The 27,566-nt window shown below is 38.9% G+C and overlaps 1 protein-coding gene across 1 annotated transcript in view; it reads left to right on the top strand.

Annotated features, from left to right (window-relative positions):
* Nucleotides 1–16,458, top strand: part of Hdac2 (histone deacetylase 2) — a 28,344-nt gene extending 11,886 nt beyond the window's left edge. Inside the window, exons 4-14 of the mRNA XM_033763392.1 lie at nt 299–373; nt 1,197–1,335; nt 4,144–4,285; nt 7,731–7,823; nt 8,005–8,113; nt 10,732–10,872; nt 11,006–11,114; nt 11,658–11,788; nt 12,551–12,706; nt 14,618–14,675; nt 16,091–16,458. Coding sequence (XP_033619283.1) covers nt 299–373; nt 1,197–1,335; nt 4,144–4,285; nt 7,731–7,823; nt 8,005–8,113; nt 10,732–10,872; nt 11,006–11,114; nt 11,658–11,788; nt 12,551–12,706; nt 14,618–14,675; nt 16,091–16,121 — 1,184 coding nt within the window. The 3' untranslated portion in view covers nt 16,122–16,458. The remainder of the gene's footprint in view (nt 1–298; nt 374–1,196; nt 1,336–4,143; nt 4,286–7,730; nt 7,824–8,004; nt 8,114–10,731; nt 10,873–11,005; nt 11,115–11,657; nt 11,789–12,550; nt 12,707–14,617; nt 14,676–16,090) is intronic.
* The last annotated feature ends 11,108 nt before the right edge of the window (nt 16,459–27,566 follow it).

Raw genomic sequence — 27,566 nt, 5'->3', positions numbered from 1 at the left:
CACAGCAGTGTTTCATAAAAACAGTTTACATAAAATAGTGAATTATATTTTTAAAATTTATTTATTTATTTTTCAGTACTGGGGATCGAACTCAGGATCTTGCACTTGCGAGGCAGGTGGCGGAGCCACTGAGCTAAATCCCCAGACCGGTGAATTGTATTTTAAATCTGCGAAGTTTAGTTTATGACTGCGGAGCATGTTTTATAATTCCATCAAACAAAAGCTTTGTAGGAAATAGTTCTATAAAAAAAAGTTTTAATTTTCTTACTGGATTGAAATTAATCAAATTTATCCACAGTTAATGTTGGGGAAGATTGTCCAGTGTTTGATGGACTCTTTGAATTTTGTCAGCTCTCCACTGGTGGCTCAGTTGGTAAGTATCCTAATTCAACCAGATTTCAAAGATGATCTGAATGTACTTAAGTGTTCTTTGGCTTTTTTAAAGCATTTTTTTTGTTTGTTTGTTTGTTTGTTTTGGTACTGGGGATTGAACTCGGGTCCTTGTGCTTGCAAGGCAGGCCACCGAACCGTTGAGCTAAATCCCTAGCCCTAAAGCAGTTTTAATGGTAGATTGAACTCGGCCTTGTGCTTGCAAGGCAGGCCACCGAACCGTTGAGCTAAATCCCTAGCCCTAAAGCAGTTTTAATGGTAGTAGATTTGATAACAAAAAGGCATCAGTAAGGGTGCTTATAATATTATGTTGAGGACCAGGGATGTAGATCAGTGGCAGTATGCCTGCCTTGCAAGGGCAAGGTCACAAAATGGGTCTGTGGTACTGGGGAAGAGATACTGTGTTGTTCAGCCTTTTGTTACTGTAACAAAATATGTGAGATCAAGTAGGGAGGAGGGGTGGAGGTGTTGAAGGGGAGGCCAGGGGAAGGGGGGGAAAATAACTGAGATAGATTACGTAAAGGTACAGATTTCCAATAATGAATGTCATATTGTATACCTAAAATGTACCAATAAAAATAATTTAAAAAAAACGTAAGACGATCAGCATACAAAGAGAAAAGGTTTATTTTGGCTTACAGTTTCAGAGGTACCAGCCAGTTGCCATTTGGCCCTGTTGCTTTGGACATCTGGTACGTCATGGAGGGAGCATATAAAGAAGGAAGCCTGCTCATCTCATGGCTGAGTGGGGAAGAAGACTTATTCTGAGTAGTTCCTAAGTACCTTGTCCTTTTTCTGCTTCTTAGCTGGGGCTGTGAAGTTAAACCGGCAACAGACTGACATGGCTGTTAACTGGGCTGGCGGATTACATCATGCAAAAAAATCAGAAGCATCAGGATTCTGTTATGTTAATGATATTGTGCTTGCCATCCTTGAATTGCTAAAGTAAGTTAATTGCATTAATATTTTCCTGTGAGAAAGTTTTTAAGATACAGTAAGATTACAGCTTTATAAAAGTGCTGTATAGAGGAAATGGCAGTTGGTAGAATTTGGTAGTTGTGCTGTGAATTCATTACCAGCTAGTGAGTCTAGCTGCCTATCTTCCAAATCTGAATGTGGCTTTATTTTCTACTAGTAGATACAAAACTATCTTGAAAGCATTGCATTTAAAGTTACCTTTGATTGAAGTTTGAGAGAAATTTTTGAAGGAACTTAGGAATTTGGAGATTAACAAAGTTAGGAGTTGTAAGAACATTTCAGCAGATTCTGCTTTAGATTTTATACTTGATTAGTATTTTCTCAGCATTGAAAATGTTCTTGTTTATGTCTTTCTATGCATACTTTCCATAGAAGCTAATTTTTTTTTTTTTGGTACCGGGATCGAATTCAGGACCTTGGGCTTGCAAGGCAGGCATGGTGCCAGTGAGCTAAATCCCTGGCCCCTTAGAGGCTAATTTTTGTGTCAGTATATATATGTATTTTTGGCTTTTTGAGACAAGGTCTTGTTATGTAGCCCAGGCTGGCCTCAGACCCATGGTGGTCTTCCTGACTCAGCCTCTCGAGTCCTGCCATGCCCAACTTGAGTCACTTTAAATTTGGTATTGATGGGCTGGGGATTTAGCTCAGTGGTGCTGCTGCCTGCCTCACAAGCACAAGGTCCCGAGTTCAGTCCCCAGTACCAAAAAGAAAAAAAAAATAAATAAATTTGGTATTGACAATAATAACTGAGTAGTATCAGTTTAACATCTTTTTGACTCATTCAGAGCTAAAAGAAACCAAATTAAAATAATTTGTATCGTAAATGACTTTCTTGTTCTTCACTTCTGAGCAAGTTCTTGCTCACTAAGCCTGTAACTTAAATAACTTTAACTTATCTGTTTTGGTTTGGTTTGGTTTGGTTTTGCTTTGTTTTGTTTTGTTTTGTTTTGTTTTTAGACAGGGTCTCACTATGTAGTTGAGACTGACCTGGAACTCACTGCGTAGCCCAGGCTGGTCTCGAACTCACAGTGATCCAAGTGCTGGGGTTACAGGCATGTGCCACCACGCCTGGCAACTTTAATTTATCTGAATCCATTTCCTCAGTTGGTAAAATAAAAAGTAACTTAATTAATTGACTTGGTAAATGCTTTTTCTTGTTTGTATACCACTTGAGCTACTCGGGAACTTAACTTTGATACCAGCTTTTTATTTTTTTATTGTGTGAAAAAACAGACTCAGTTTTCTAGATTTTCTGAATTTTGTTTCCTATGAGTGGAGACTATTATGAATGTCTGGTCTGAAAACCAGCTTACATTGTATTCTGTTAGCACAGCTGTGGTATCATTGCGTAATGAACGGAAATTTTTTGCCTTCTGATGGGTTAAATAACCCCACTTGGCTGTGCTGTAGCAGTGACATTAGGAGTGCACTGCACCTGCTCTGCCGTGGGTCTCCCCATTAGTGTCATGCAGGGTGGGGCCGCGTGAGTGCCACAGTGTGTTGAGAGCTCTCCCTGTGCACTGGGGCCCTGCGGACAGCACCCGATGATGTGAGAACAAATAAGGTGCCAGTGTTTCAGTAGGACTTCGATGGACGCAGAAATTCTTTTCTGTATTTCATTCATTTATTGGTGCTGAGGGTTGAACCCAGGACCTCTGCACTGGGCTACTTCCCCAGCCCTTTTTGTTATTCATTCATTTATGCTTTTAAATTTATTAATTTAGAACAGGATTTTTCTACATAATCAGGCTGGCCTTGAGCTCAGATTTTATTTTCTAACTATTTAATAATGTAAATCTGTTCTTAGCTCAATGCCACAAAAAAGAAGGCAGTTGCCAGCCAGATTTGGCCTATAAGCCGGTTTGCCAACCCCCATTTTTTGTAATGCTGAAGACTTGCTACAGGTGTTTAAAGTAACAGTCTTGAGTACAATATAATCTTTAGTGAATACATAGAAATGTGTGCTGTCTTTAAAGCATGTATGTAATAGGACAGGTTTCACCAAAAGTAAATAAATATGTCTTCTCACTTTGGGGCCAGAGAGGAGATATAAAAGTCTCAGTTTCACACGATCACTTCAGGTGTTCGAATGGCCTCATAGGCTGGAAGAAGGACTAGGGAACATACTGACTGTGTTTGTCAGTGTCCAAATTACAGCATCATCAGTAAAAACAAAACAAAACAAAAAATCCATCAGCCGCAGCAGCAACAAGCAGGGCAGAACAAGAGGACCAGCCCAGAGAGCCTCGCACTTTATCTTCAAGATGTGTCTGCGTAGCGGTAGCCCCTGGCAGAAGTGGTTGCTTCTCGCTGCATGGACACCTAAAACTAGCCTTTGGCTTTGCAGGGAAGTTGGGTAGCTCCGCGACTCTTGATTAGTGATTTCTCATCTTCATGGTGCCAGTGGTGGTTATTTGGCTTGTCAGAAGACTTGAGTATGCCACGATCAGATTCTTTTTTTTTTTTTGATACTGGGGATTGAACTCCGGTCCTTGCGCTTGCGAGGCAGGCAGTGGAACCACTGAGCTAAATCCCCAGCCTATGATTGTATTCTTCAAAATTAATCTTTATTTTGGGGGAGGTCCCGGGGATCAAACTCCAATCCTTGCGCTCGTGAAGCAGGCGCCAGAACCACTGAGCTAAATCCCCAGCCCATTGTTCTTAGAAATTACAACCAATAAAACTTTAAATGAGGAAACAAATAGGTTTTCTGAATTTATGGTGGTATTTTCCATCTTGGAACCTTTAAATTAAAATGTGTGGCTTTGTTTTTAGGTATCATCAGAGAGTCTTGTATATTGATATAGACATCCATCATGGTGATGGTGTTGAAGAAGCTTTTTATACTACAGATCGTGTGATGACTGTTTCATTCCATAAGTATGGAGAGTACTTTCCTGGCACAGGGGACTTGAGGGTAAGAACTGATTATTTATGAGTAAATGTGAGATCATCATAGGAGGTTAGTATCCCTACACTTGAACTAGTATTTTTCCTGAGCCCTTACTCTGAAACTTGTATGCAGAATTAACTCACTTTATATACTTTAACATCTGGAATTTTTTTTTTATGATTATATATACAAGTACTTAGCATTTAAAAGATGTTCTTACTCCACTGTTTCCTTTGGTTAAGTCAATGGGGCACACAGCACATTTTTTGGTGTTCACTTTGAATATCTAAAACCACTTGGTGGTGGCCTTACAATGCTGTTGTTTGTATATATTGGTGGAATAAAAGTCTGTCTGTATTCTTCTGCTGCCCTCTTGTTGTCTGATGTTTGGTCTGCGGAGTTCAGTTTGGGATTTGGTCTGGGAGCGTGGACTGGGAGGGCAAGGAACGGAATCACCAGGCAGACTCTGGGGAGGTTTCTGGAATGCTTCTGCTTTATTTAGGAAATGCACAGGCTTATATAGCTTATGTGTGGACAACCATGGGGGAGGTGCATTTAATTACATGGCACTTTCTTATAGGTTATGCAGATCCATACATTAGTGGTGAACATTGGGCAATATCTTATTGGCTGGACATAATGGTGGGATGATTTTTCTTGGGCAAGGCAAAGGAGTCATGGACTAGGCGTGGAGGTGTAGCCTGTTAGACCCAGCATCTACACACTTAGGCGAGCTTGCTCAGCATTAGCATGGTCTCCGAGCTTGCTCAGGAGACAGGAGTGTGGCACACCTGGCCCAGCCAGCCTTGAACTTCTCCCATGCCCTCCTTTAAATTTGGTCTAGATTTCATTTCTTTTTGGCCTTCAAGAATACCATACCCTAGTATTGGTTCCACATTAGATTTTAGTTACCCATTTTCATTTTGGTTCTTTTGTAGTTTGTAACTGTGAAAATCACTGTTAAATCCTATTTATATAAATTTAATGAGAGTTTTGGCTTTAATAGTACTATTTTGAACTATACCACATACATACTGAAGTTTATTTAGAGATTTAATTTTTTATTGTTGTTGTTGTTGTCTGTTTTGAGATAGGATCTCGCTGTGTAGTTCAGGCTGGCCCAGGCTGCCCTCAAACTTGATTATCCTCCTCCCTCAGCATCCCAAGTACTGGTATTAGAGACCTGTGCCACCATGCCCAAGTTTAACTGGTGTTGTTAATTCAGACCAGATTGTATGGGAGATCTTGCTTAGTATGGAATTGAATGTTAGTTTTTAAACTTGTGTGTGTGCACAGGTATGTATTGGGGATCAAACTCAGGACTTGCACTTGCAAGGCTGGAGGTAGAACCACTGAACTAAATTCCAGTTTTAAACTGTCTTATCAAATAGATTATTTGTCAGGTCATGGTATGTTCTTGTAGGTTAGCAGCCACACTTTTTTAAGAGTAGCCTTAGTCTTCAAATGTATCTTTTTTTTTTTAGTACCAGGGATTGAACTCGGGTCTTTGCGCTTGCAAGGCAGGCCACCAAACCGCTGAGCAATCCCTGGCCCTGTATCATTTTTTTTTAATTTGACCACAAAAGGGCACTCTTTTACAGTAAGAGTTATGGTTAAACTTCTCCTAATTTATACATGGACTAAAGTTTTAGATGTTGAGTTGTTCGGCTTATAAAAAACAGATTTGGAGTTTTAAGTTCCTTGGTCACATTAGCTCTTTCAGCTTCTCCCTTTACCCGCTTGATTTTATCTTTCAGGCCAGTGGCGAGTGGAGATCTTTTAACTTCTGACAGTACGTAGAAGTCACTGTGGTCTCTGCTCAGTTGTTATCTTTTTTTTTGGAAAATCCTGGAGAAGGCATGTTTTTGAAGCAATTGAAGAAGGCCTTTTCAGCATGTTCTTTCCTCATTGAAGATTTTATAATTACTTTACCAAAAAAGAAATTCTAAGAATAACAGTTGGGCATTTTAAATGTGCTCTCAAGATTTTGGGAGAGAAAACCTTAAACCAATCATATTAAATGTGGGTGTGTTCGAGCTTTTCTGTGAAATTCCTGCATACCTTTGGCTGTTACATAGTGTAATAAGCATTTCCTTTTCTACTTAATTCATTTTAAAATGGAAAAGAAAGCTACTCTGAGCTTCCTTCACTCTTAATTAAAACTCTGTTTGCTTTATTAAGTCTAGGTGGAAGAAGGAAATAGAGATGTGGTAAAGCAGCAGTTGTGAAATCAGAAAAGTAAAGTAGTAAGGATAGCAGGGCTGCGTGTTCTGGTACAAAGGGCTGAGCACTTTCTGCATGCTGAAATCTAGGGTCAGAGTGTGAAGTGTTCTGTTTCATCTGTGACATGGAGTCTGGGAATTCACAGTGCTGCAGTTTAGTTCATCCACAGTGCAGAACTGGTATTTAGTTATACTTAAAAATTTATATTTAAGAAAAAATGTGGAAGGAGGATGTGTAATTCTGCTTGCTTTATCTTCATTAGAAGTTGAGTCATACTGCAGATGAACTGTGCTTCTGTGAAAGTGTATTTGCACTCAGATCATGCCATGAGAGAGTCTGGAGGAGCTTGTAGGAATGTTGTAACCCCACAGAGTGACCCTTCTGTAGACATACTAGGTCATATGGGAATCAGCAATCCCAGTCTTTTGGTGTTGTGGTTAGGGCATAATTTCGTGGGAGTGTCTGCACTGTAACATCTGCTCTAAGTGTGTATATGCTCACCTCACAGATACACACATACATACATGCACAAGTAGATATAGACTTGTGTAGGTAACTGGCATTCAGCTCTTTTCCTGTCCTTCGCATCTTTGGAAAGGTATTAAATGTGCAGAGCAGTAAGCAACAAGAACAAATTGTATTTCAGATTTAACTGAAGAAAAAATCTGATACTTTAATTTGTAGCTGGAGTGGTGCACACCTATAATCCCAGCACTGGGGATGCTGAGGCAGGAAAATCTTTGAGTTTGAGGCTAGCCTGGGCTACATAGTGAGTTCAAGGCCAGCCTGAACTACACAGTGAGACCCTGTCTATAAAACCAAAATTCTGGGCCTTTCATCATAAATACATACCAGATTATCAGCCAGTCAAAGGGATTATGCATTAGAGACAATTGTTCTCCTAGTATCTTTTCCACAGGCTTAAATTTACCTCATGTCTTCTGTTTAAGAAGTTCTTCGATAGTATAACAAACAATATTTCTTTTAACTATTTTTGTTAAATTTCCTTATTTAAAAATGTCATTGCAGATTAATTGGAAATGTTTCTTTTAAGATTCATAAGCAATCTAAATGTTTGACATATACATACTTATTTATTGTTTCCTTTCCGAATTTATATTGTTCCTGTCTCATCTTCTAAGGTAAATTTAAAATTGAGTTTTGTTGATCTTTTAGTCTTTTAAAAATACTGTAATATGTCAGGTTTTTTTATGAAATACTCTTAAGATCTCTGTATGTATTTCAGGACATTGGTGCTGGGAAAGGCAAATACTATGCTGTCAATTTTCCAATGAGAGATGGTATCGATGATGAGTCTTATGGGCAGATATTTAAACCTGTAAGTATTACTGTTTTGTTTTTCCTCGATACCAGGTATCAAACTCTCAGGGCCTTGCCACATGCAAGGTGGGTGGCAGAGCCACGAAGCTAAATCCCCAACCTAAATATTACTATTTTGAGAATTGAAATAGAATTTAAAATGGTATTGGAGATACTGATGCTTGTTATTTTGTATTTAGATTATCTCAAAAGTGATGGAGATGTATCAGCCCAGTGCGGTGGTTTTGCAGTGTGGTGCAGACTCTTTATCTGGTGATAGGCTTGGTTGCTTCAATCTCACAGTCAAAGGTAAGCTGTGTAAGAGGTGGTGTTTCCAGAAAACAGAAGGTTTTTCTTCCCTAGAACTTCATTTAAAAAATCTCATTGTTTTTTGTTTTTTTTTTTCTTGCCTTACATTTTAACATCAAACTGTGTGCTGTATTTTTCATAGGAAAGAACTGATAAATGATACACAGAGACACAACACTGGATAAAACAGACGAAAAAAATGTTTACTTTGCTTGCAAAGGATCAGCCTGCACTAAGGGCTGTGCCAAATGACTGACCCTGGGCTGGGTTACAATCTGCCTTTTACAGGAGTTTTATAATCATGACCTCATTTTAGGTAGTTCAATAAGACATTCCAGTTCTCTCAGTTTACATCACAAATCATGGTCACAAGACAGTTCATTTTTAACCCAAATGTAGCATTCTCTTTTAGGATGTTTATCTTTAGCTATTCTAACCTACAAGAGTGGGGGTCAAGGTTACGAAAGCAGGACTGGTGAGAACTTTGGGGCTTTGGGTGTGGCAACTGTTATCTCACTTTGAACATCTGGTCTCATTCTGGGGATGCTGCTAAACACCTCCAGCATGTTTTTTTTTTTTGTTTTGTTTTGTTTTTGGTTTTTGAGATAGGGCTTCACTGTGTAGTTGAGACTGAAGTGGAACTTAGGCTGGTCTCGAACTCACAGTGATTCTCCTGCCTTGGCCTCCTGAGTGCTGAGATTACAGGCGTGTACTCTACCACGCCCAGCTTCAGCATCTGTTAATCTTACACATTTTAAACTGGGGCCATGTGCCCTCAGGCTTTAATGGTGAAATTTCTGTATTTCCTTAACATTTTTTAGGTTTCAGACTATTTGTAGAAGTTCTCTCCATCATGAATACTTGGTTATTTAATTCATTCAAAAATTTTAGTCCTTTATATGAATTTCCCATTATGGAAGAAAACGAGTTCACTCTCCTGAAAACTTTGTTCCCAACAAACATGTAACCTTCCCTCATTTCTGTTTTTGCTATCATAATTTTGGTTGTGCTATTCATTGTTTACAGTAGAAGCAGCAGCAACCTTTCAGTGTACCCACTTTCTCTGTTGTGCCCACTTCATTTTTAGGGAGTTTTGCATTAACTTGAGTTTACTAAACTACCAGTATTTTAGGGGTGAAGGAAAAGTAAATGTCTTTGGTTTACCTGCAATGTGTATTTGGTGTATTTGTGGTGTATTTTGGTTTGTATTGTAAGTTAACCTTTTTCTGTGTTTATTCTTAAAAATATCCAAGTGGTTTTCATTTATTATGAGAAACCCTGGTTTTTCTAGCAGGAGTAATACACGTTGGGTTGTGAATTTCAGCACACTGTGGAAGCCCATGATGGTGCTTTCTGTACAGGTGCCTGAAGAGAGCAATCACATCAGCTGTTGTTGGAGGATGTGGTGGTTTTTGTTTTTTTGTTTGTTTGTTTGTTTTGGGGGGGTACTGGGGATCAAACTCAGGACCTTGTGCTTGCAAGGCAGGCAGCTGCACCACTGAGCTAAATCCCCGGCCCTGGATGTGGTTTTAGGTCTGTGGTGTTGAACCTATGGCACAAGTTACTGTGTTTTTTAGGATGAGATGTTAAATGTAGACTTGTGTTTTTCTGAAGTAAAACCTCAGTATTCAGATTTATTTGCAGATTTGGCACTTTGCAGTAGATAAGTGGGTTTTGGGTTGTAGTTTGACACTTGGTCTCTAAAAGTTTAGGTGGTTAGTTTCTTTATAGTTTTATCCTAAGTATTCTTAGGATATGAATTTTATATGTGTATGTGTATGAATTTTATAATGGAGGATTTTTTTATTGACAGTTATGTTTTTGTTTATGACAAAAACACCATTAAGTTACTGATGGCTTATAAATGATTACCAAACTGATATTTATTCTAAAAAAATACTTGGTTTATATTTGATTAATAGTCTTTGATAAAAATTGTTTAATACTACTGCCTAAAGTTATATGGTCAGACTTGTTTTATAGCCATGTACTCCTGTACATGTCTTTATGGGAAAATGGAAACAGAACTTTGAGATTTTTGTGTTTCATTATAACTTAACTCTCTCATGTACCCTTGCCACAAGCCTTTCTCTATTAAAAAAAATGTGTACCTATTTTATTTTAATTTTTATTAGTATATGTTTGTGGTACATAATACATTCATCGTGGGAGCTGGGTACGTATAAATATGGCATCTTCATCTCCGTGCACTCTTTCCCCTCTCCCTTTATCTTTAAATTCCCTTATTGTAGTCTTAATCTTTATACCTGCACATTTGACTTTACTATCAAGGACATTTACTACAATATTCAGTCTTGTCTTTTCCTGGTACCAGGGATTAAACTCAGGACCTTGTGCTTGCAAGGCAGGTGGGAGCACCACTGAGCTAAATCCCCAGCCCACTCAGTTATTTCTTTAATATTAGAGAGTATGTGTATAATTGTGTAAAATATGATAGTTTAGAGTACACATTTCTTTATTTTTATTCTTAATTTTAAAGATAGTTAACAAAACCCATCTTGATTGTATAAAATTTTGTTTGCATTTAGTATTTTTTTAAAGTTTAGAAAGCTAGTAATACGCAGATTTTGTTGTTAACCAAATGCTCTTTGTCCTAGGTCATGCTAAGTGTGTAGAAGTGGTAAAAACTTTTAACTTGCCGTTACTGATGCTTGGGGGCGGTGGATACACAATCCGTAATGTTGCTCGCTGTTGGACCTACGAGACTGCAGCAGCTCTGGATTGTGAGATCCCTAATGGTGAGAGTTCCTTTCAGTTTTTAGATGGTGTGAACTGTCTGTACGCATGACTAGATGAAACATGGTTAGAGTATTAAAGACTGTCTTTGGAAATATTTCCCTACCTGTGACTTTATTTCATTATTTTTCATAGAGTTGCCGTATAATGATTATTTTGAGTATTTTGGACCAGACTTCAAACTGCATATTAGTCCTTCAAACATGACTAATCAGAACACTCCAGAATATATGGAAAAGATAAAGTAAGGAGTCACTGAATTGTTTCTTAAGCATTTTATTTTGACAAAGCTTCAGAAGACTTTAGATGGCCATGTGGAATGAGTTTTTATAGTTTATAATTAGTTATTGCCTATCTTTTTCAAAAGGATTTGAAACCCTAAGATTACTGATTTCTGACAGCAAATTATGAGCTTCATAGATCAAAACTTTTTTTATTAGTTGACTCACATTTTTAAATGGCAAAGGGCACCAAAAATTTTACTGTTTCTTGCTTTACATTTGAGTGAGTGATCATTTGGTTTATCTGAAACGTTTTGTCTGGGGAGACACTGTCACACAGGTTCTGTTTGTGACTCCTTGTCATTGAAATGGATGAGATAATGCCTGCATTATAAGTTGTGTAGGTTGAATTAATATATGTGAAGTTTGAGTGGTTAGTGAATGTTACTTTAACTCACAGATTAAGCTAGAGTTTGAAAAATGAAGTTTGTTAATGTTTCCGCTTGCATATGAGAGGAACTTGAAATTAATTGAATTTTGTCTAATAACTTGCATTTATAATTTAGGCAGCGTTTATTTGAAAATTTGCGCATGTTACCTCATGCTCCTGGTGTCCAGATGCAAGCTATCCCAGAAGATGCTGTTCGTGAGGATAGTGGTGATGAAGATGGAGAAGACCCAGACAGGAGGATTTCCAGTAAGATGACTTTTGATGTATAGCTTGCATTTCTCTTGTTTATTCAGATAGCACTCACATAGACTCAATCACCACGTGGTGACACAGTGGGGCATGTTTTGTGGACAAAGTGTTAGTGTGATTTTCTCCATTTTTTAAAATCTTAGGTAGTTTTAGCTTCCTGGCGTCTCACAGCCTGATTTGAGGATCAGTAGTTTCTTTGTGTGATTGCATGTATATGAAAGCTTTGGGAAATTAGCTGCTTACACTATATTTGGAAGAGAATTGGAAAGTATCCCATTTGTTCAGTGTAGGATAAGTTAACACTTTGTGTTTGAGTTTATAGCCTCTCATTACATGTAATAAGATTGTTAGATTTATAGCATAATAATGTACCTACTGACTTATAGCATAGTAGTATACCTAATAGTATAGAAAACCTGACATGTTTGGTATTTTTGTTTGGTCTACTTCCTGTCTCAGCTCTAAAATAAAAACTGTTTCTTAGGTATAGACATTACTTTCACTTCATACTTAGAAAAACACTTTGAAGTTTTGCCTTTAAAAAAATACAATCTCCCCAAATGTTTCTAATACCTCGAACATTTTTCATAGATGAAAGCTGTTTTTAGTAGTAAGCAAGCCATTTATTTAGTTCAGATCTGCACATTATTAAACATTGTTCTGTGCTGTTAAACGTGGTAACTGGACAGTGCATCCGTGTAGGCGCTGTAACCGTAACACCTGTGATTGTTCTGTGGCGTGTTACTTTACATGTATCAGTTCGCGCATCAGACAAGCGGATAGCTTGTGATGAAGAATTCTCAGATTCTGAAGACGAAGGGGAAGGAGGTCGTAGAAATGTGGCTGATCATAAAAAGGGAGCAAAGAAAGCTAGAATTGAGGAAGACAAGAAGGAATCGGAAGACAAAAAAACAGGTCAGATTTAATTTTTTGGTAAATATTCTCACTGTCAGTTTTTAAAACTCAGAGCTACGTGACAATTCTGTGAGACCCCATAGTCACCACACAAGGATCGGAGGAGTAGGTGTGGGATGAAGATGACTTTTCCATGAAAGTGATGTTTAAGTTTAAATACCTTTCATTCAAAGCTTTCTAAGTGTGCTACTCACATTTTATTTTATTTTCTCCTCCTCTCCTCTCTCCTCTCCTCTTTTTTCTTTTCTTTTCTGACAAGGTCTTACTGTGTATTACAGGGTGACCTCAAACTCAGTGATCCTCCTGCCTCAGCCTCCCTAGTGCTGGGTTTACAGCATGCACCACCACGCCTGGCTCTCACATTTGCTTTTGTAATGTAGAAAACCTTATTTTCTTGTCTTTGTCATTTACTTTCATTGGTACACTTTAGGTGTACAGTATGATGACATTCATCACTGGAGATTTATACCTTTACCTGACATATCTTGGTTCTTATTTTTCCCCATTTCCCTGCCCCCCAACTCCTCTACCCCTCCCTATTTCCATTTTTTCTTTTCCCTTCTTTCCTTTCCCTTAGTCCTCCCACTTCCCCTACACCCTCTAGACCTTTTCTTCCTATTTCACTTTTTATTTTTTGGTACCAGGGAACGAACTCAGGACCTTGTGCTTGCGAAGCAGGCAGCAGCACCACTGAGCTAAATCCCCGACCCCTTATTTCACATTATTATGCCTTTTGATCCTGATACACATTTTCAGTTTCTCACACCAGAGAAACTAAATGACAAACCAAATGTTGTGAATATTTTGTTTACAGATTGAATAAGAGAAAGGACAAAGTGGTTATAAATCCATTTGTAATCCATGAACAGAGCTCAAGTCCAAAGATAATTTTTTTCCCCTAGTACCAGGGATTAAACTTAGGACCCCCCAAAGAAAACTTTAAACTACCTGAAGTAATTAAAATAGGGATGAAACAGAAAAGCTGAGCTCCATTGTCCTTATTCCAGTTTTGCCCTTTAACCTTTGAAAAAGGTCTGATAACAAACTTGAGTCAGAAACTGAAGAAAGCATAATCTGGGGGAAAGACAGGAAGGAATTTGGAAGCTGGGCTATGGTGAAGGTACTACTTTTTGGGGGGATTCTGGGGATCGTACTCAGGACCTTGCACTCGTGAGTCAGGTGCAGTGCCACTGAGCTACATCCCTGGCCCTGAGAAGTTATTACTTTGTGATGTTCTTCAAAATGTCAGCTTTGAGCTGTCGAATTCACAGCTAAAAATCTGTTGCCTTAGGGGATTTTTGTACATCTGGCTGCTCTGAACTGTGCAGGTCTAGGGAACACAGTAGTTCCTCACCTCGAGCAGGAAATTATGATGAGCACAAGTTTTAGTTGGCTTACTTTATTTTGGTTGGTTGGTTTGTTTTGATACTGGGGATCAAACTCACGACCTTGGGCTTGAGTTAAATCTTTCTCCTGTGCTTTTTCTTCTAAGTGGGAAACCATTAAATAAAGTACTTGTCTTTTATTGTTATTTTAGCTAAAGTGAATTTCGTATAATTAGTACTGAGTTAATTTGGGTGTTTTTCTCCCTCTTAGCCCAAATCTGTCCTCTTCAGGACCCTCAGACATGCTCTGTCAGAGCCTTCCTGTCTCCTTAGTGCTGCACTCACATCTGTCCTAGGCTTCCACACAGCACCATCCCGGCTGGAGCGCTGTGACCCCAGAGCTAGAGTCCAGGGTGGGACTGTGTTACTGGTTGGGCAGCTTGATCTGCTGTCATTCGTGGGACACCCAATACAAAGCTTGTGTTAGTGGGATGCCTCCTGGCCTTGTAAAGTATATTTAAAAATAAAGTACGGGAAACTTATATTGCAAGATGGGTTTTAATTGTTTTCTAATCTTTGATTTTAGATGTAAAGGAAGAAGATAAATCGAAGGACAATAGTGGTGAAAAAACAGATACCAAAGGGTAAATGAGATTCCTTAGCTAGTAATTTTTTGCACTATAATACATTCATTTTACTTTGTTTAAAATTATTTGGTTGATTGTGTGTATGGATATATACCCACTTGAGAAGTACAGTGCTGAATTTGAGAACATTGTATCAGATGCTCTGAGTTTATCTTGTGTGTATGTACCTGTGGATGTATGGATTATTTATTTATTTTTATTTTCTTTCTTTGGTACTGGGAATAGAATCAGGACCTTGTGTTTGCAAGGCATACGTGGTGCCACTGAATGAAATCCCTGGCCCCTGGAAGTATTTATTTAGCAGTACTGGGGATTTACCCCAGGGCCTTCTCACTGAACAACATCCTTAGTCCTTTTTTTATTTTGAGGCTAGGTTTCACTGAGTTGCCCAGTCTGGGCTAGAACTTTTAATCCTCCTGCTTTAGCCTTCTATAGCAGTAGGGCTATAGGAGTGTCCCTGGCCCTGAATGTGCTTCTTTTTTGGTACCTGGTATTGAACTCCTGACCCTTGTGCTTGTGAGGCAGGTGGTGGCACCACTGAGCTAAATCCCTTGCCCTGAATTTGCTCTTATACATAATTGTCTTTGACTTTGTTTTGCTATTAACCTTTATATATGTATTCATAATTTTCATAAAATTTTCAAATTTTTGTAGTGTTTTTCTTTTTAGTGTTGTGAGCTAGATACATTTAAGAAGCATTGGGCTAAAATAACTATGGTAAATAAAAATGCAATTGAGGATTTTATTGTTAGAAAGCATGTGTTTGGTCACACATCTTATGCTGGCTTTTGAAGGATAACCTGTAATGGATTATAAAACCACTAGAAAGGTTAAACCATTTACTTCTACAAAACAGTTGCACTTCATTAGCTGATAGTGTTTCTTGGCATACATTTACAGGACCAGATGAATAAAATAGTCTAGGTAGGGTATTTGAACCAGATTGTTCCATTCTTGATTATTATTTATTAAGTATGTATTATTATCAAGAATCATAACACCTCACGTTTGCAGAGTGTGATAATCTTGACGCCTCACTGCCTTTCAACTCTGTCTTACCATTTGTGCAGGCACACCTTTAGATTTATGGAAAATGTAATCCTGTTTCTAATTTTATTCTTGGCTTATTAAAATTCTGTATTATATGTATACAGTGTGGAATAATTAAATCAAGCTAATTTACCCATCAGCTCACATTATCACTACTTATTGTTGGGAGAAATTTGAAACTTTATTGATATGCATTTGTAATACATAAGAATTGCATTCATTTTGGAGAACTGATGTGATCATTTTTTATTCTACCCCTCTTTCCCTGATCTGCTTTGCCATCTCTAAAGTCTGCCTCCCTGTTTCCTGACATCTCTGCTTTAGATTTCCTCATTAAAATTTCCTGTTGCTTCTTTCAACAGAGCCAAATCAGAACAACTCAGCAACCCTTGAATTGGAGTCTTCCCAATTTTAGAAAATCATTAAAAATCGAAACATTGGGATGAAAACTTTTCTTTTTGAAAACTTCGAGCTTCATTTTATACTACTTTGGCATGGACTGTATTTATTTTCAAAATGGCTTTTTTTGTTTTGTTTTTCTTGGCAAGTTTTATTGTGAGTTTTTCTAATTATGAAGCAAAATTTTCTTTCTCCACCATGCGTTATGTGATAGTATTTAAAATTGATGTGAGTTATGTCCAAAACTGATCTGTTAAAGTAATTGGCCTTTCTGAGCTGATTTTTCCATCTTTTGTAATTATCTTTATTAAAAAATTGTACTTGGACTGTCTTTTGTCTCTTTATTGTAGTATGCTTGTTTTAGACACTAAGAATCTATTACTGGCAAGAAAATGGTTACAGCTAAAAAGGTGGCTAGCTGTGCACTGCTTAAGGAAAGAGTGTTCATGATAATTACTTTTTATTGTAACAGAGACTGCCGCTTTGCCCCTCCCCTGTAAGTTAGCTAATCGGTTGTGTCCGTGAGGATGGAGGTCTTTATCTCACATGTGTAAGCACAAACTGCAGTTGAGAGAGAGGAATTACTCTGGAGTTAAATCAAAGGTGTACCCCAAGACTAAAATGGGAGTTCCTAATTGAAAGAAAAAACCTTAATCGGGAGAGTAAGCCATAACTTCTACATCAAGGGCTACGTGAGGTGGTCCACCCCTCACTCTGCACCCAGTAGACAAAACACTGTGTGGTTGTGTTTAGTCAGAACCCTTGCGTTGCAGCTGGGCAGCATGCCTAAACCCAGGTTTCCAAATGAAGGATGTAAGTATTAAAGGGTCTATCACTCAACAACTGTTTGTTTTCTACTTGTGTTAAGATTTTGAGTGCTCACTTCGGCAGCACATACACTAAAAAGGTTTTGTGAAAAATGCTTTACTTAGATTATATGGTGGTAGGAAGCAAACAAATTGGGTAATTTCTATTACTAAGATATGCAAACACTTGGAACTTAGCAAAATTGATATACCTTTTTGACAGGCTTAATTTTCAGATAAAAAAATACTAAAAAACAGTCAAAAATGTTTATTAACTTATTTTACACATTCACAAAAGCACTTTTGTTAGGAACATGTGTGCACCGACTGAGACCAGCATTCAGCTTTTGACATTTTGCTTCAAGTGTCTGTCTTAGTACACAGAAGTGACTGCTCTGCCTTGCCTTATACTGGAATAATCCAGTCTTCAGAATTACTAGTTTGAGGTTTGGATATCTTATCCATGTTTTTATCCCTTTGCTATATATTTATTTGCAATCCATAAACCTTGATGGCACTAGGAACTCATTAGACAACTGATGAAATAAATGTATTTAATTGTGAAACTGGAACTGCATGTATATATACTCCTGTAATTTAATTCACCCTGTGTTTGATCTGCCCATTGACATATTCATCTTAATAGCCAAATGCTGTATTTTATTACATGAACATACCAAAGTTATGTATTTTCATACTATAGTGAGTCCTCTAGCGTATTTAAGAGGTATTGTTTTCCTCTTTATAAGTAGGGAAGTTGTATAAATTAATACAGAAAGCCTGGAGAATTAATCTGAAGCAGTTTTTCACCAGGTAATTTGGTACCATGTTAATACACAGCAGTAACATGGAGACAACCACCGGGCCTTTGAAAGAATGAAGAGCCCATATGTAATAGCAGTGATGCAAATTTCTGGGACTGTAGAGAATTTAGTTCAGTGAATAATGAGGATGCAACAGCAGAATGTCAAGATAAATAACAGCAAGAATATTAAAACTTGGTGAAAAAGATGATTCTGTAAGTAGAGTTGGGAAACCAGATGGAAAATACAGTTGTATATTTACCACAGAAGAGTAAGATTTAAGTTGGCAGGGATTTTGAAACTAAAGGCTTTTAAAGTGACACCAAGCAAACTATTTAACAACAAATGTTCCATGGACTTAAAAAACCTAAGCCAAGCCCAAGAAAATGGCAGTAGTGGGAGCAGAATTGTCACCTTTTTGGGTTCAGAAGGCCACATTTTCTAGGGAGGAGGAAAAGGGTGTTTGAACATGTGGGCTTGGAAAGAAGCTGGGGAACACCCAAGTGAAAAGATCTGTACTCAACCTGATTTTGGGGTTTTTTTTTTGTTTTGGTTTTTGTATCCGGAATTGAATTTGGATCCTTGTCCTTGCAAGGCAGGCAGTGGAACCACTGAACTAAATCCCCAGCCCAAACAAGGTTGTGGAATTTTTTTTTTCTGGCATGGGGGATCAGGATCAAACAGGTCCTTGCACTTGTGAGGCAGGCTGTGTCACCACTGAGCTGAATCATCATCTGCAAACTGTTTCTTAAAATCTTGTGTTCATAGATTACAGGAGTTTGAAGACATTTGTGTGAGGGTGTGTAATTAATAGGCTCAAGTTTAGTTTGGCAATTTTTGTTTTCCTCATTGAGTTTATTGGTACATTTTAGGTATACAGTACAGTTAAATTCTTTATTGGAATCTTGTACCTTTACATGACAGGTCTTGGTTCTCATTTTTTCCCCTTGTCCCTGCCCTCCCTTCACCCCCTCAAACGTTTTATTTCTATTTTTTCATTTTCTCCTATTTTTTTCTTTCCTTTATTACCTTTCCCCTACCCTTCCCACTTTCCCTACACCTTTACCCCTTTTCCCATTTCACATTGTCAGTTATCTCATTAGGATCTTATGTACTATTATAGTACTACTCGGTATTTACACATGTGACTTACTTATTTCACTTAAGAGTATATCCTCAATATGTATCCATTTTCCTATGAATGAATCTAATTTCTCGTTCTTTATGGCTGAATAGTATTCCATTTTATAGAAAAACCACATCTTTTTCCAGTTTCCAACTGATGGGCAAATGGGCTGTTTCCAAGTTTTAGCTATTACAAACTGCCGCTATGAAGTTTTGCATTTTTAATCCAAATTACAATCAGACTTCAGGCTTGAAAAGTTTAGCATTTGTTGTGCATATGACTTTTGCACTGTTAGGGTTAAAACAGCTTAAATATTCTAGAGGGAACAAGCAAAATAATATAGTACTTAGGAAAGAATGTCCATCTTGGAAAGTATGAGATATATATAGAAAGGTTGTCAAACTGAAATAAGTGTAAAAGTAAAAATGTGGGACATAAGTACTTTGGTGTAAAAAAAAGCACAGAATTAACATAAATCTAGGAAATGTAATAATGAAGATGGGTAAAATTAGAGCCTTTGCTGCCTTAGGGAGGATTTGAAGCCCCACTGCCAGAGATCATCTGGAAGAATCACGGAACTAGAAAGCTGCCAAATATTGCCATTTTATTTTTCAAAATTATATTTCAAGACTTCAACTGAAAGTCCTTCTAATGAGGTTGTTGCTGTTTTATCCTTCATATTTCTTCTTTATCCAGGGTTGACATAGAAGGTAGTTGAATTAATCTTTGACTCTGTACCAAACTATTAACATTCTGCGGTGATTCTTTGTAAGTTCTTACCTTGAAGTCATTCACCTGTCTGGTTTCTGTGATTTCACTACAGAAATACTGCTGAAATTTCTTAGGTACCTGATACCGTGTTGTTTATTTATATTGTGATTAAATTGTGTGAGTTTTTCAGACTTAAAATGGAAACTGGTTTGTGTACAAGTATGTATTAATTTATTTACCCATTTTTCTTGGTACCGGGATCCAACCCAGGACCTCACATTTCCTAGGCAGGCCCCAGTAGTAACTTTCAGTAGTTTAAGATCCCTTTTTCTTCACTGTGGTTATGTGCAAATTATTAAACTGTCTCAGTTGATCTGTAACTTAAAGTAAGAATTGCTCATACCTGGTAGGATTGCTGAGAAAAGTGATTTAATAAGGTATCATCATGCCCACTATTTGTTCATTTCTATTATTGTCACAAGGTGAAGATGGTAGGTGCAGCCAGAATATTGTGGGGAGGGATCGGTTCTTTAGCTGTGCTTGTAGACGTCACATGGGCTGCACTTAAGACTTGTAATTTGATGCCTGATTTCAAATTAACTCATGATGGTGGGCATGGAAGCAATCTTTTGAGCCCTGATTTTCTCAAAGACAGTAATAAAATTGGGTAAATTTAGGAAGATCTTAGTGTCCCAGAAATTTACTTGAAGATAATCCCAGGCAAAATGGTTGTAAAGAGATTATGGAAAAATAGGATAGTTACTGGCTGTGATCCTAAATAGTCGCGGTACTACCGCGATGGAGAAATGCTCAGGAGGGCTGCAGCCTATAGTAGCCACTCAGCAATTGCTGCATTTCCTCACCATGCCACAAGGTGGCAGAGTCTTTTTTTCCTATTTGTACATATTATGCTGTAGTTCACTTAAGCAAAGTATTGATTAGTTCTTTTGAGGTAAGAACTATTTGAATTAAACTACAAGTTAGTGTACTGAGTTTTTTCTGTAAGTATCACAGTTATAACCAATTCCTGAGCATTCTGTCCATAAAACAGTGTATCTGGTATAACTGCTAACTTGTGACTTTTCTAGTCAAAAGCAATAAAGCTGAATATTAGAGTCACAGTAATTTTGGCTGGAGGGGAGATCAGTTAATAGGTCCAATGGGAAAGCAGAATTGAGATTTATTTCTAGGACTTACATTGATTTAGTGAAATTAGAATTCAGGGACATTAGATTATTCCACATCTGTTACCTAACTATGTAATCCCTTTTAATCTTCGAACACTATGGAGTTAGGAAGGGCACTATAAAGTTCTTTTCTTGGTAGAATGACTAAGGAGTAGATTAAATTATTTGCTCTTATTTAAGAATTTTATGCTGTTGGAATAGATACAATTTTTCTAAAATAGTAACAGATTTCTAAAACTTTTTGGCTAAATCTTTTTTGCAAGCAATGGTTTCTGTTTAGGAATGAACTAAACAAAGTTAGGCAAGTTTGGTTATGGGTGTTTGGTGTATCGATGAATCAGAACCTTCTAGCTTTTCTCATGAGACAAGTCGTTGTCTGTTTCTTCAGAAATCAGCCTTTCAGGGGTTAGCTTCCAGTCAGCTCTTATGAGTACTGTAGTGTAGTGGAGCTTGTCCCTTGTCCCTGCCCTCCCTTCACCCCCTCAAACATTTTATTTCCATTTTTTCATTTTCTCCTATTTTTTTCTTTCCTTTATTACCTTTCCCCTACCCTTCCCACTTTCCCTACACCTTTACCCCTTTTCCCATTTCACATTGTCAGTTATCTCATTAGGATCTTATGTACTATTATAGTACTACTCGGTATTTACACATGTGAAGGAGCAAGTGCACAGAGTCAGTCCCTGAGGTGAAGCAAATACACTTAGCACTGCATCCACTTCACAAAGATCAACCACAGATCACCATTTTCCTGGCAACTAACTAAACATTTGACTCAAAAGAGATAAGTCCTTTTTAAGAACTTGCACCTAACACTATGTGAACAGTGCTTCTAAAATCTTCTGAAGTCTGGCAGGAAAAGCTCAGAGGTTCCCTTTGACTAGAGTCTAGGTGGGATTGGTGTGACATCTGAGTGTAGCCTTCTGGGTGGAAGGATGGGAGATGCAGCCTCACCAGTGTCCCATGAGTTACTTTGAAAAGGTTGGACTTCCAGCTTCCATAGGTTCTGGGTGCTTTCTCTCAACATCTGTATAGGAAAGTTGGGGCAAGTGTGTGAAAGCACTTGCTCTAAATACCTGCGGTAGACATGCAGTATTGTCTAGGAAAAAACCCAAACTCCATACCATTCCTGTCATCTCCAGTCAAATAAAGTTAAAAGTGAGATAAAAAGATAAACATTGTTTTTTGTGAGTTAAAAATGTTATTTTCAAATTATTTGTATAGTTTTAAGACTTACATGTACAGGCTTAGATTTCGGTGACACTCGATGCTGAATAACCTTTTACAATCCATCATGTCTGAAATCCAAGTTAACACAGTGTATCTTTAAATAAGTGTCATATGTTCCTACTTGGATGGCTCCCCCTGCCCCATTTCTAGAGTGAGGCAGAAAGCTACTAAGCCCATGTTACTACTGAGCTACATTTGTGGCTGTTGAGGGCAGCGAGTCTGGTTTCCCAGATAGGCATCCTTGGAGCCTAACCGTTATGTAAAAAGCCTCATCTTGTACTTGTTTGTGCTTCTTAATTCAAATGCAGTCATCACTTAGAACAGCTACAAATAACTACAGTGCACTGGAAAGCAAAAGTTGGAGCCTCATTCCAGACTTTGCTTTGGTATTGGGGCGTGTGTGTAGATGTCCCTTCAAAGCCTCATGCAGGCATAGGTAGGGCTTTTGAGAGGTGGCTGAATCTAGGGTGTGTGATGCTGGGATTAAAGGAGCCCCACCTGCATATAGGGTCAGATTATAGCCTGGGTGCATTCAGTATAAAGGGATGGAAAGAAGGCTGCTGCTGCTGCACTGCTTGCTGAATCACTGCTAGCTGCCTTCTGCCTGCCCTGCTTTCCTATCGACTGTTTCTCCTCTGTGATTTCCCTCTGCCATGCTACACCTCCCCTGGAGCCAGCTCACTAAGAACTGAAGCCTCTACAAACTGAGCCAAAATGAATTTTTCCTCCTTTGACTTTGGTGTTGGGTATTTTGTCTCAACAACTAGGAAAGTAATTAAGACGGCAAATCGTTTAGAATTTCTGTGGCATAGTTTATGCCTCTGTGAAACTGGTTAGGTGTCTTGGTCAGTTTTGTGTTGCTGTAACAATATTACAGAATGTAGAATGGTTATTTTTTTATTTTTATTATTATTATTATTACTATTATTATTATTATTATTATTATTATTATTATTGTACCAGGAACGAACTTGCGTCCTTGCGCTTGTGAGGCAGACAGTGGAACCACTGAGATAAAACCTCAGCCCTAGAATGGGTATTTTATAAGGAACAAGTTTATTTGGCACATGATTGTGGAGTGAGTCTAGGACACAGGTGGCGAACCTATGATACGTGGGCGTGGGCCACAGCGCACTGTTTGTTATCATTGAAAGCTCTAAAAGGTTCACCATCTCTGGACTAGGAAGTCTAGCATCAAGGAGCAGCATCTGGGGAGGGCTTAGTGCAGCACCATCCCATGGCAGAAGGCAGAGTGTGAGTGGGCACGCAAGAGGTCCAAGGTCACTTACAACAAGGCCACTCCCCATAACTAAGCACTGTCGTGAGTCCCTCGATCGTGCACATGGGCAAGTGCTGGAGACAAACTTTTCCCCTTAGGCCTTGTTTTAATCACTTTCTCATTCCTGGGGCAAATACAACTTATTTGACACCCCAAATTTAAAGGGAGACAGGTCCATTTTGGCTCAATGATTCTTAGAGCATTCAGCCCATAGTCTGCTGGCTCCAAAGCAAGGACTCGGTAAGAGACGGTCATGGAGAAGAGGTGCTCAGGTTGTGGTAGCTGGAGAACAGAGAAAAGGGAGGAATTGGGGAGAGACAGACTTCCAGGTCACACCCCAGTGACCTGCCTCCAGCCAGGCCCCATCTACTACTGGATGGATCGTCTGACCGTATGGTGCACCAAGAACCAGTCACCTTTCAAATACCCAAGGCCTGTGGTGGGCACTGCAGGTCTAACCCATAATAGGCCTCACTAACTAGCATTGTTGCATTGGGAGTGAGTTTGCAAAGCCTAACTTTGAGGGACACATTCAAACTACACCACTGAGTGACAGCTGAGAAACAGCCTTGCCCCCAGACCCCGCCCCCCGTTTTTGCCTGTACTAGGTATCACAGTCTTACCATGCCTGTCTGTTCTTAAAGTTGGCGTCAATCCACATAACCCCCACAGCTCATCAAAGTTGGCATTAAAGATGAAATGCTTTTGCCTTTTCTGTGCTGCAAGATCATTAAGGTTAAAACCAGCAGTATGCTTTCATGTCCTCATGCATAAGTCAGCGGTATATTTCTTGGTTGTTAAATATGATACACTTATTAGAAATTTTTGTTAATGTCTTTTCCTCATAGCTAAACATTTATCCCATACAAACTAATTTTTTAAAAAAGTTTTAAGTTAGTTCCTTATAGCAAGCTATTGGAAAAATATAAAGATTACAGACAGAATTCCCCTTTATCAGGACCCAATAAGGAGCTAGAAACCACATTGTTATTTGAACATGAAAAGTTTAATAAAAATCATTCATTATAATAGGGCTGGAATAGTGAGGTACTGCCTTGGCAAAACAACAGACTCCTTAAATATACTAAAAACCTCCACCCCCGGAACTGAGGCGGGGCCCCCGCCGGCTCGATCCAGCGCTGGGGCGCATGCGTGTGTCCCGGGGGCGCATGCGCAGGTTCGCGGGACACCTGTCCTCCGCAGGGCGGAGATCAACGCACACGGAGGAGTTCGACTGTGTCCCTCGAAGTTGCTACGGCGGGCGCAAGGAGCCGGCGGCCACTGAATTCGGCTGATCGCACACCCGCAGGGGCCGGGCGGAGAGGTGCAGGGACGCAGGGGTGGGAGCGAAGGAGGCCGGGCCTGCCCGGAGAGCTGAGGGACAGCGTGAGGGCAGCGCCCCCTATCGACCGCCTTCACAGCGATCTGCGGGGATTGTACTCGATCGGCTGCGGCGCAGATCACAGGGAGGTTTGGTTGAAAGCGCCTCCCCGAGCGAGCGAGGCTCCTGTGTTAGTCGCGTTCCAAGAGAAGCCAGCTGTGCGTCTGGGCTCAGGCCGGTGGGACCTGCGCCACCCGCCTCGCCCTCCCGCTCCTTCGGAGCGAACCCACTCTGCCTTCCTGCGCAGTGTCGGCGTTGCTCAGCCGCCTTCTGGAATCTTCAGGGACTCTCTGTAGCCTTCCGGAATCTGCCAGCAGCTGCACAACACAGACCCTGGGGTCTCTAAGAGGACTGTGAGTGAATTTTAATGTAATGAACCTCTCTAGTCTAGAAGTATGAAGACGAAGGGAGGCACTTTTCTTATCAAAAAGAACAGAGAAAACTGTAAAACTTAAATTTAGTACAAAGGCTATAAAGGACACAGAAACTGGGTTCCACCCCTATTTTTTGCCCATGTTTCCTATGCCCCACTTTCCCCATTTATAAAATAGGAATGATAACTTCAGACAGATGTCAAGACTAAATGAGAGATACGAATTTATCTCTGGCCATTGCCAAAGCTCCACTAATACACGAAAAAGGAATAGAAATAAAATTCAGAAGGAAAATGGAAAAGGAGAAACTATCCTTTTGGAAAGATAGCAGACAAATCGTGACATCAACAACCAATGTAAAAAGCCAGGAAGCCAGCGGTTTTTGTGTTAGAACTCCAGAAAGTCTTAGGAATATAGGGAGCATCACTGATTGCAGTGCAGATAACGAGCTGGCAATGAGAGTTGGCGAAGTCTTGAAGAAGGTGATTGTGCCCAGAAAACGCTGAGAAGCTGCTTAGGCACCCCTGCTGTGACCAAAACCCAATACCCACAGCATAAAGGAGGAAAGGTTTATTTTGGGTTTTTAGTACTGGGGATCAAATTCAGGTCTTTGTGCTTGCAAGTCAGGCGGCAGAACCGCTGAGCTAAATCCCCGGCCCTGGAAAGAATTATGTTGGCTCATAGATTTTAGAGGAGTCAGTCTGTAGTTGGCTGACTCATAAGCAAGAAGGGTTTGGAGAAAGAATCTACAGAGGAGAATAGTTGCTTGACTCATGGGGGCTGGGAAGCAGAGAAGGAAGGAGTCTACGTTCTGTAGAGGTTGAAGCAGATTGGCTCTGGTCTCAGAGAGTGGAGGACGAGGTGGCACGTGGGGGAAATGGGAGTCATCATGTAGAACTGTGAGCTCTGCTGAATCTCGGTGTGGACCACCTTGCTTTCATCATTCTTGGCAACTCTTGAGCTTCTTGGATGTATGGATTTCGATACAACAGCAAATGTGACAAATTCTTTGAAAAGATCAACAAAATTCGCAAATCTATATAGCTAGCTTGAAAAGGGAAAAAAAACTACATAAAAATCAGAAATGAAAGCGAAGAGATTGCTATAACATTACTGAAATAAAAAGGATTATTATATACTATGAGTTGTTATACATCGACAATTCAATAATAGGAGAAATGGAAAAATTTTCCATGAACACACACATTACCAAAACTGATTCAAGAAGAAATAGAAAATTTCTACAGATCCATATCAACTAAAGAGAATCAAAAATCGCAAACCTAGGATCAATGGCTTCACTGATTTTTACCAAACATTTATAAAATTCTTCTCAAGCTCTTCCAAAAAGTAGGAGAGAAAGAAATATTTTACAACTCATTTTTTGAGGTTAGTTTTGTCCTAGTAACCAAACCAGAAAAAAAAAAAGAAGAGAAAATAACAGGCCAATATCTCATAAATACAAAAACTCAACATAGTAAAATGAATCCAACAGTATATTAAAAGGATTATAAACCATGATCATGTAGGATTTATCTCAGAAATGAAGGAAAGGGCCAACATAAAAATCAGTAAAACAGGTTAATAAAGGAAAATTACATGGTCATCTGAATTAATGCAGAAATATATTTCATAAAATCCACCACCCTTTCATGATAAAAGCTACTCAGGAGAGTAGTACTAAAGAGAATTTCTTCAAAAGAAAGGGGACTGTGAAAAACCCATAGTTAATAATCATTCTTGTCAAAGAGTGGGTATTTTTTTTCCTTAGACCAAGAAATAAGAAAGAATGCCTTTCATCAACACTATGAAGCGTTGTATTAGAAGTTCTAGCAAAACAATTATGTGCACAAAAAAAGGAAAATATAACACCAATACTCCTCATATCCTCATAACTCTTTAATGAAATCTCCAGAGGAGTACTTCTGCACTAATTCCTGAAAGCTAGCAATACCTTGATTCCAAAATCAGACAAGGATCAAGGATCTAGCTATAAACCAAAGAGCTCATCCCGCAAAAGACAAACAAAACTACAGACTAATCTCTTTAATGAACATAGAGGCAAAATGCCAAAATAAGATATTGACAAACAGAATGTAACAAATCATCAAAAAGATCATTCATTCATCATGACCTAGTAGGTTTCAACCCAGGGATGCAGGGCTGATTCAACATATGCAAGTCAATAAATGTAATCCAGGGGCCAGGGATTTAGCTCAATGGTTCCGTCACCTGCCTTGCAAGCACAAGGTCCCAAGTTTGATTCCTCATACACACACACACACACACACACACACACACACACACAAAGTAATCCATCACATAAGTACAAAAAAATATCAAAGGATCATCTAAACAGATGCAGAAAAATCCTTTGGCAAAATTCAACATATATTCATGATAAAAACGTGGAGGAAAATAGGCATAGAAGGATCTCATCTCAATTTGATAACAGCTGTTTATGACAAACCTACCCCCAACACCATAGTAAATGGGGGAAGAAAAACCTGAAAGCTTCCATCTATAATCCGGAACAAGACTA

This window comes from Fukomys damarensis, unplaced genomic scaffold, assembly GCF_012274545.1.
Source record: "Fukomys damarensis isolate Sample0158 unplaced genomic scaffold, DMR_v1.0_HiC HiC_scaffold_14, whole genome shotgun sequence".
Classification (NCBI taxonomy): domain Eukaryota; kingdom Metazoa; phylum Chordata; class Mammalia; order Rodentia; family Bathyergidae; genus Fukomys; species Fukomys damarensis.
This window is presented reverse-complemented; position numbering and strand designations above follow the sequence as displayed.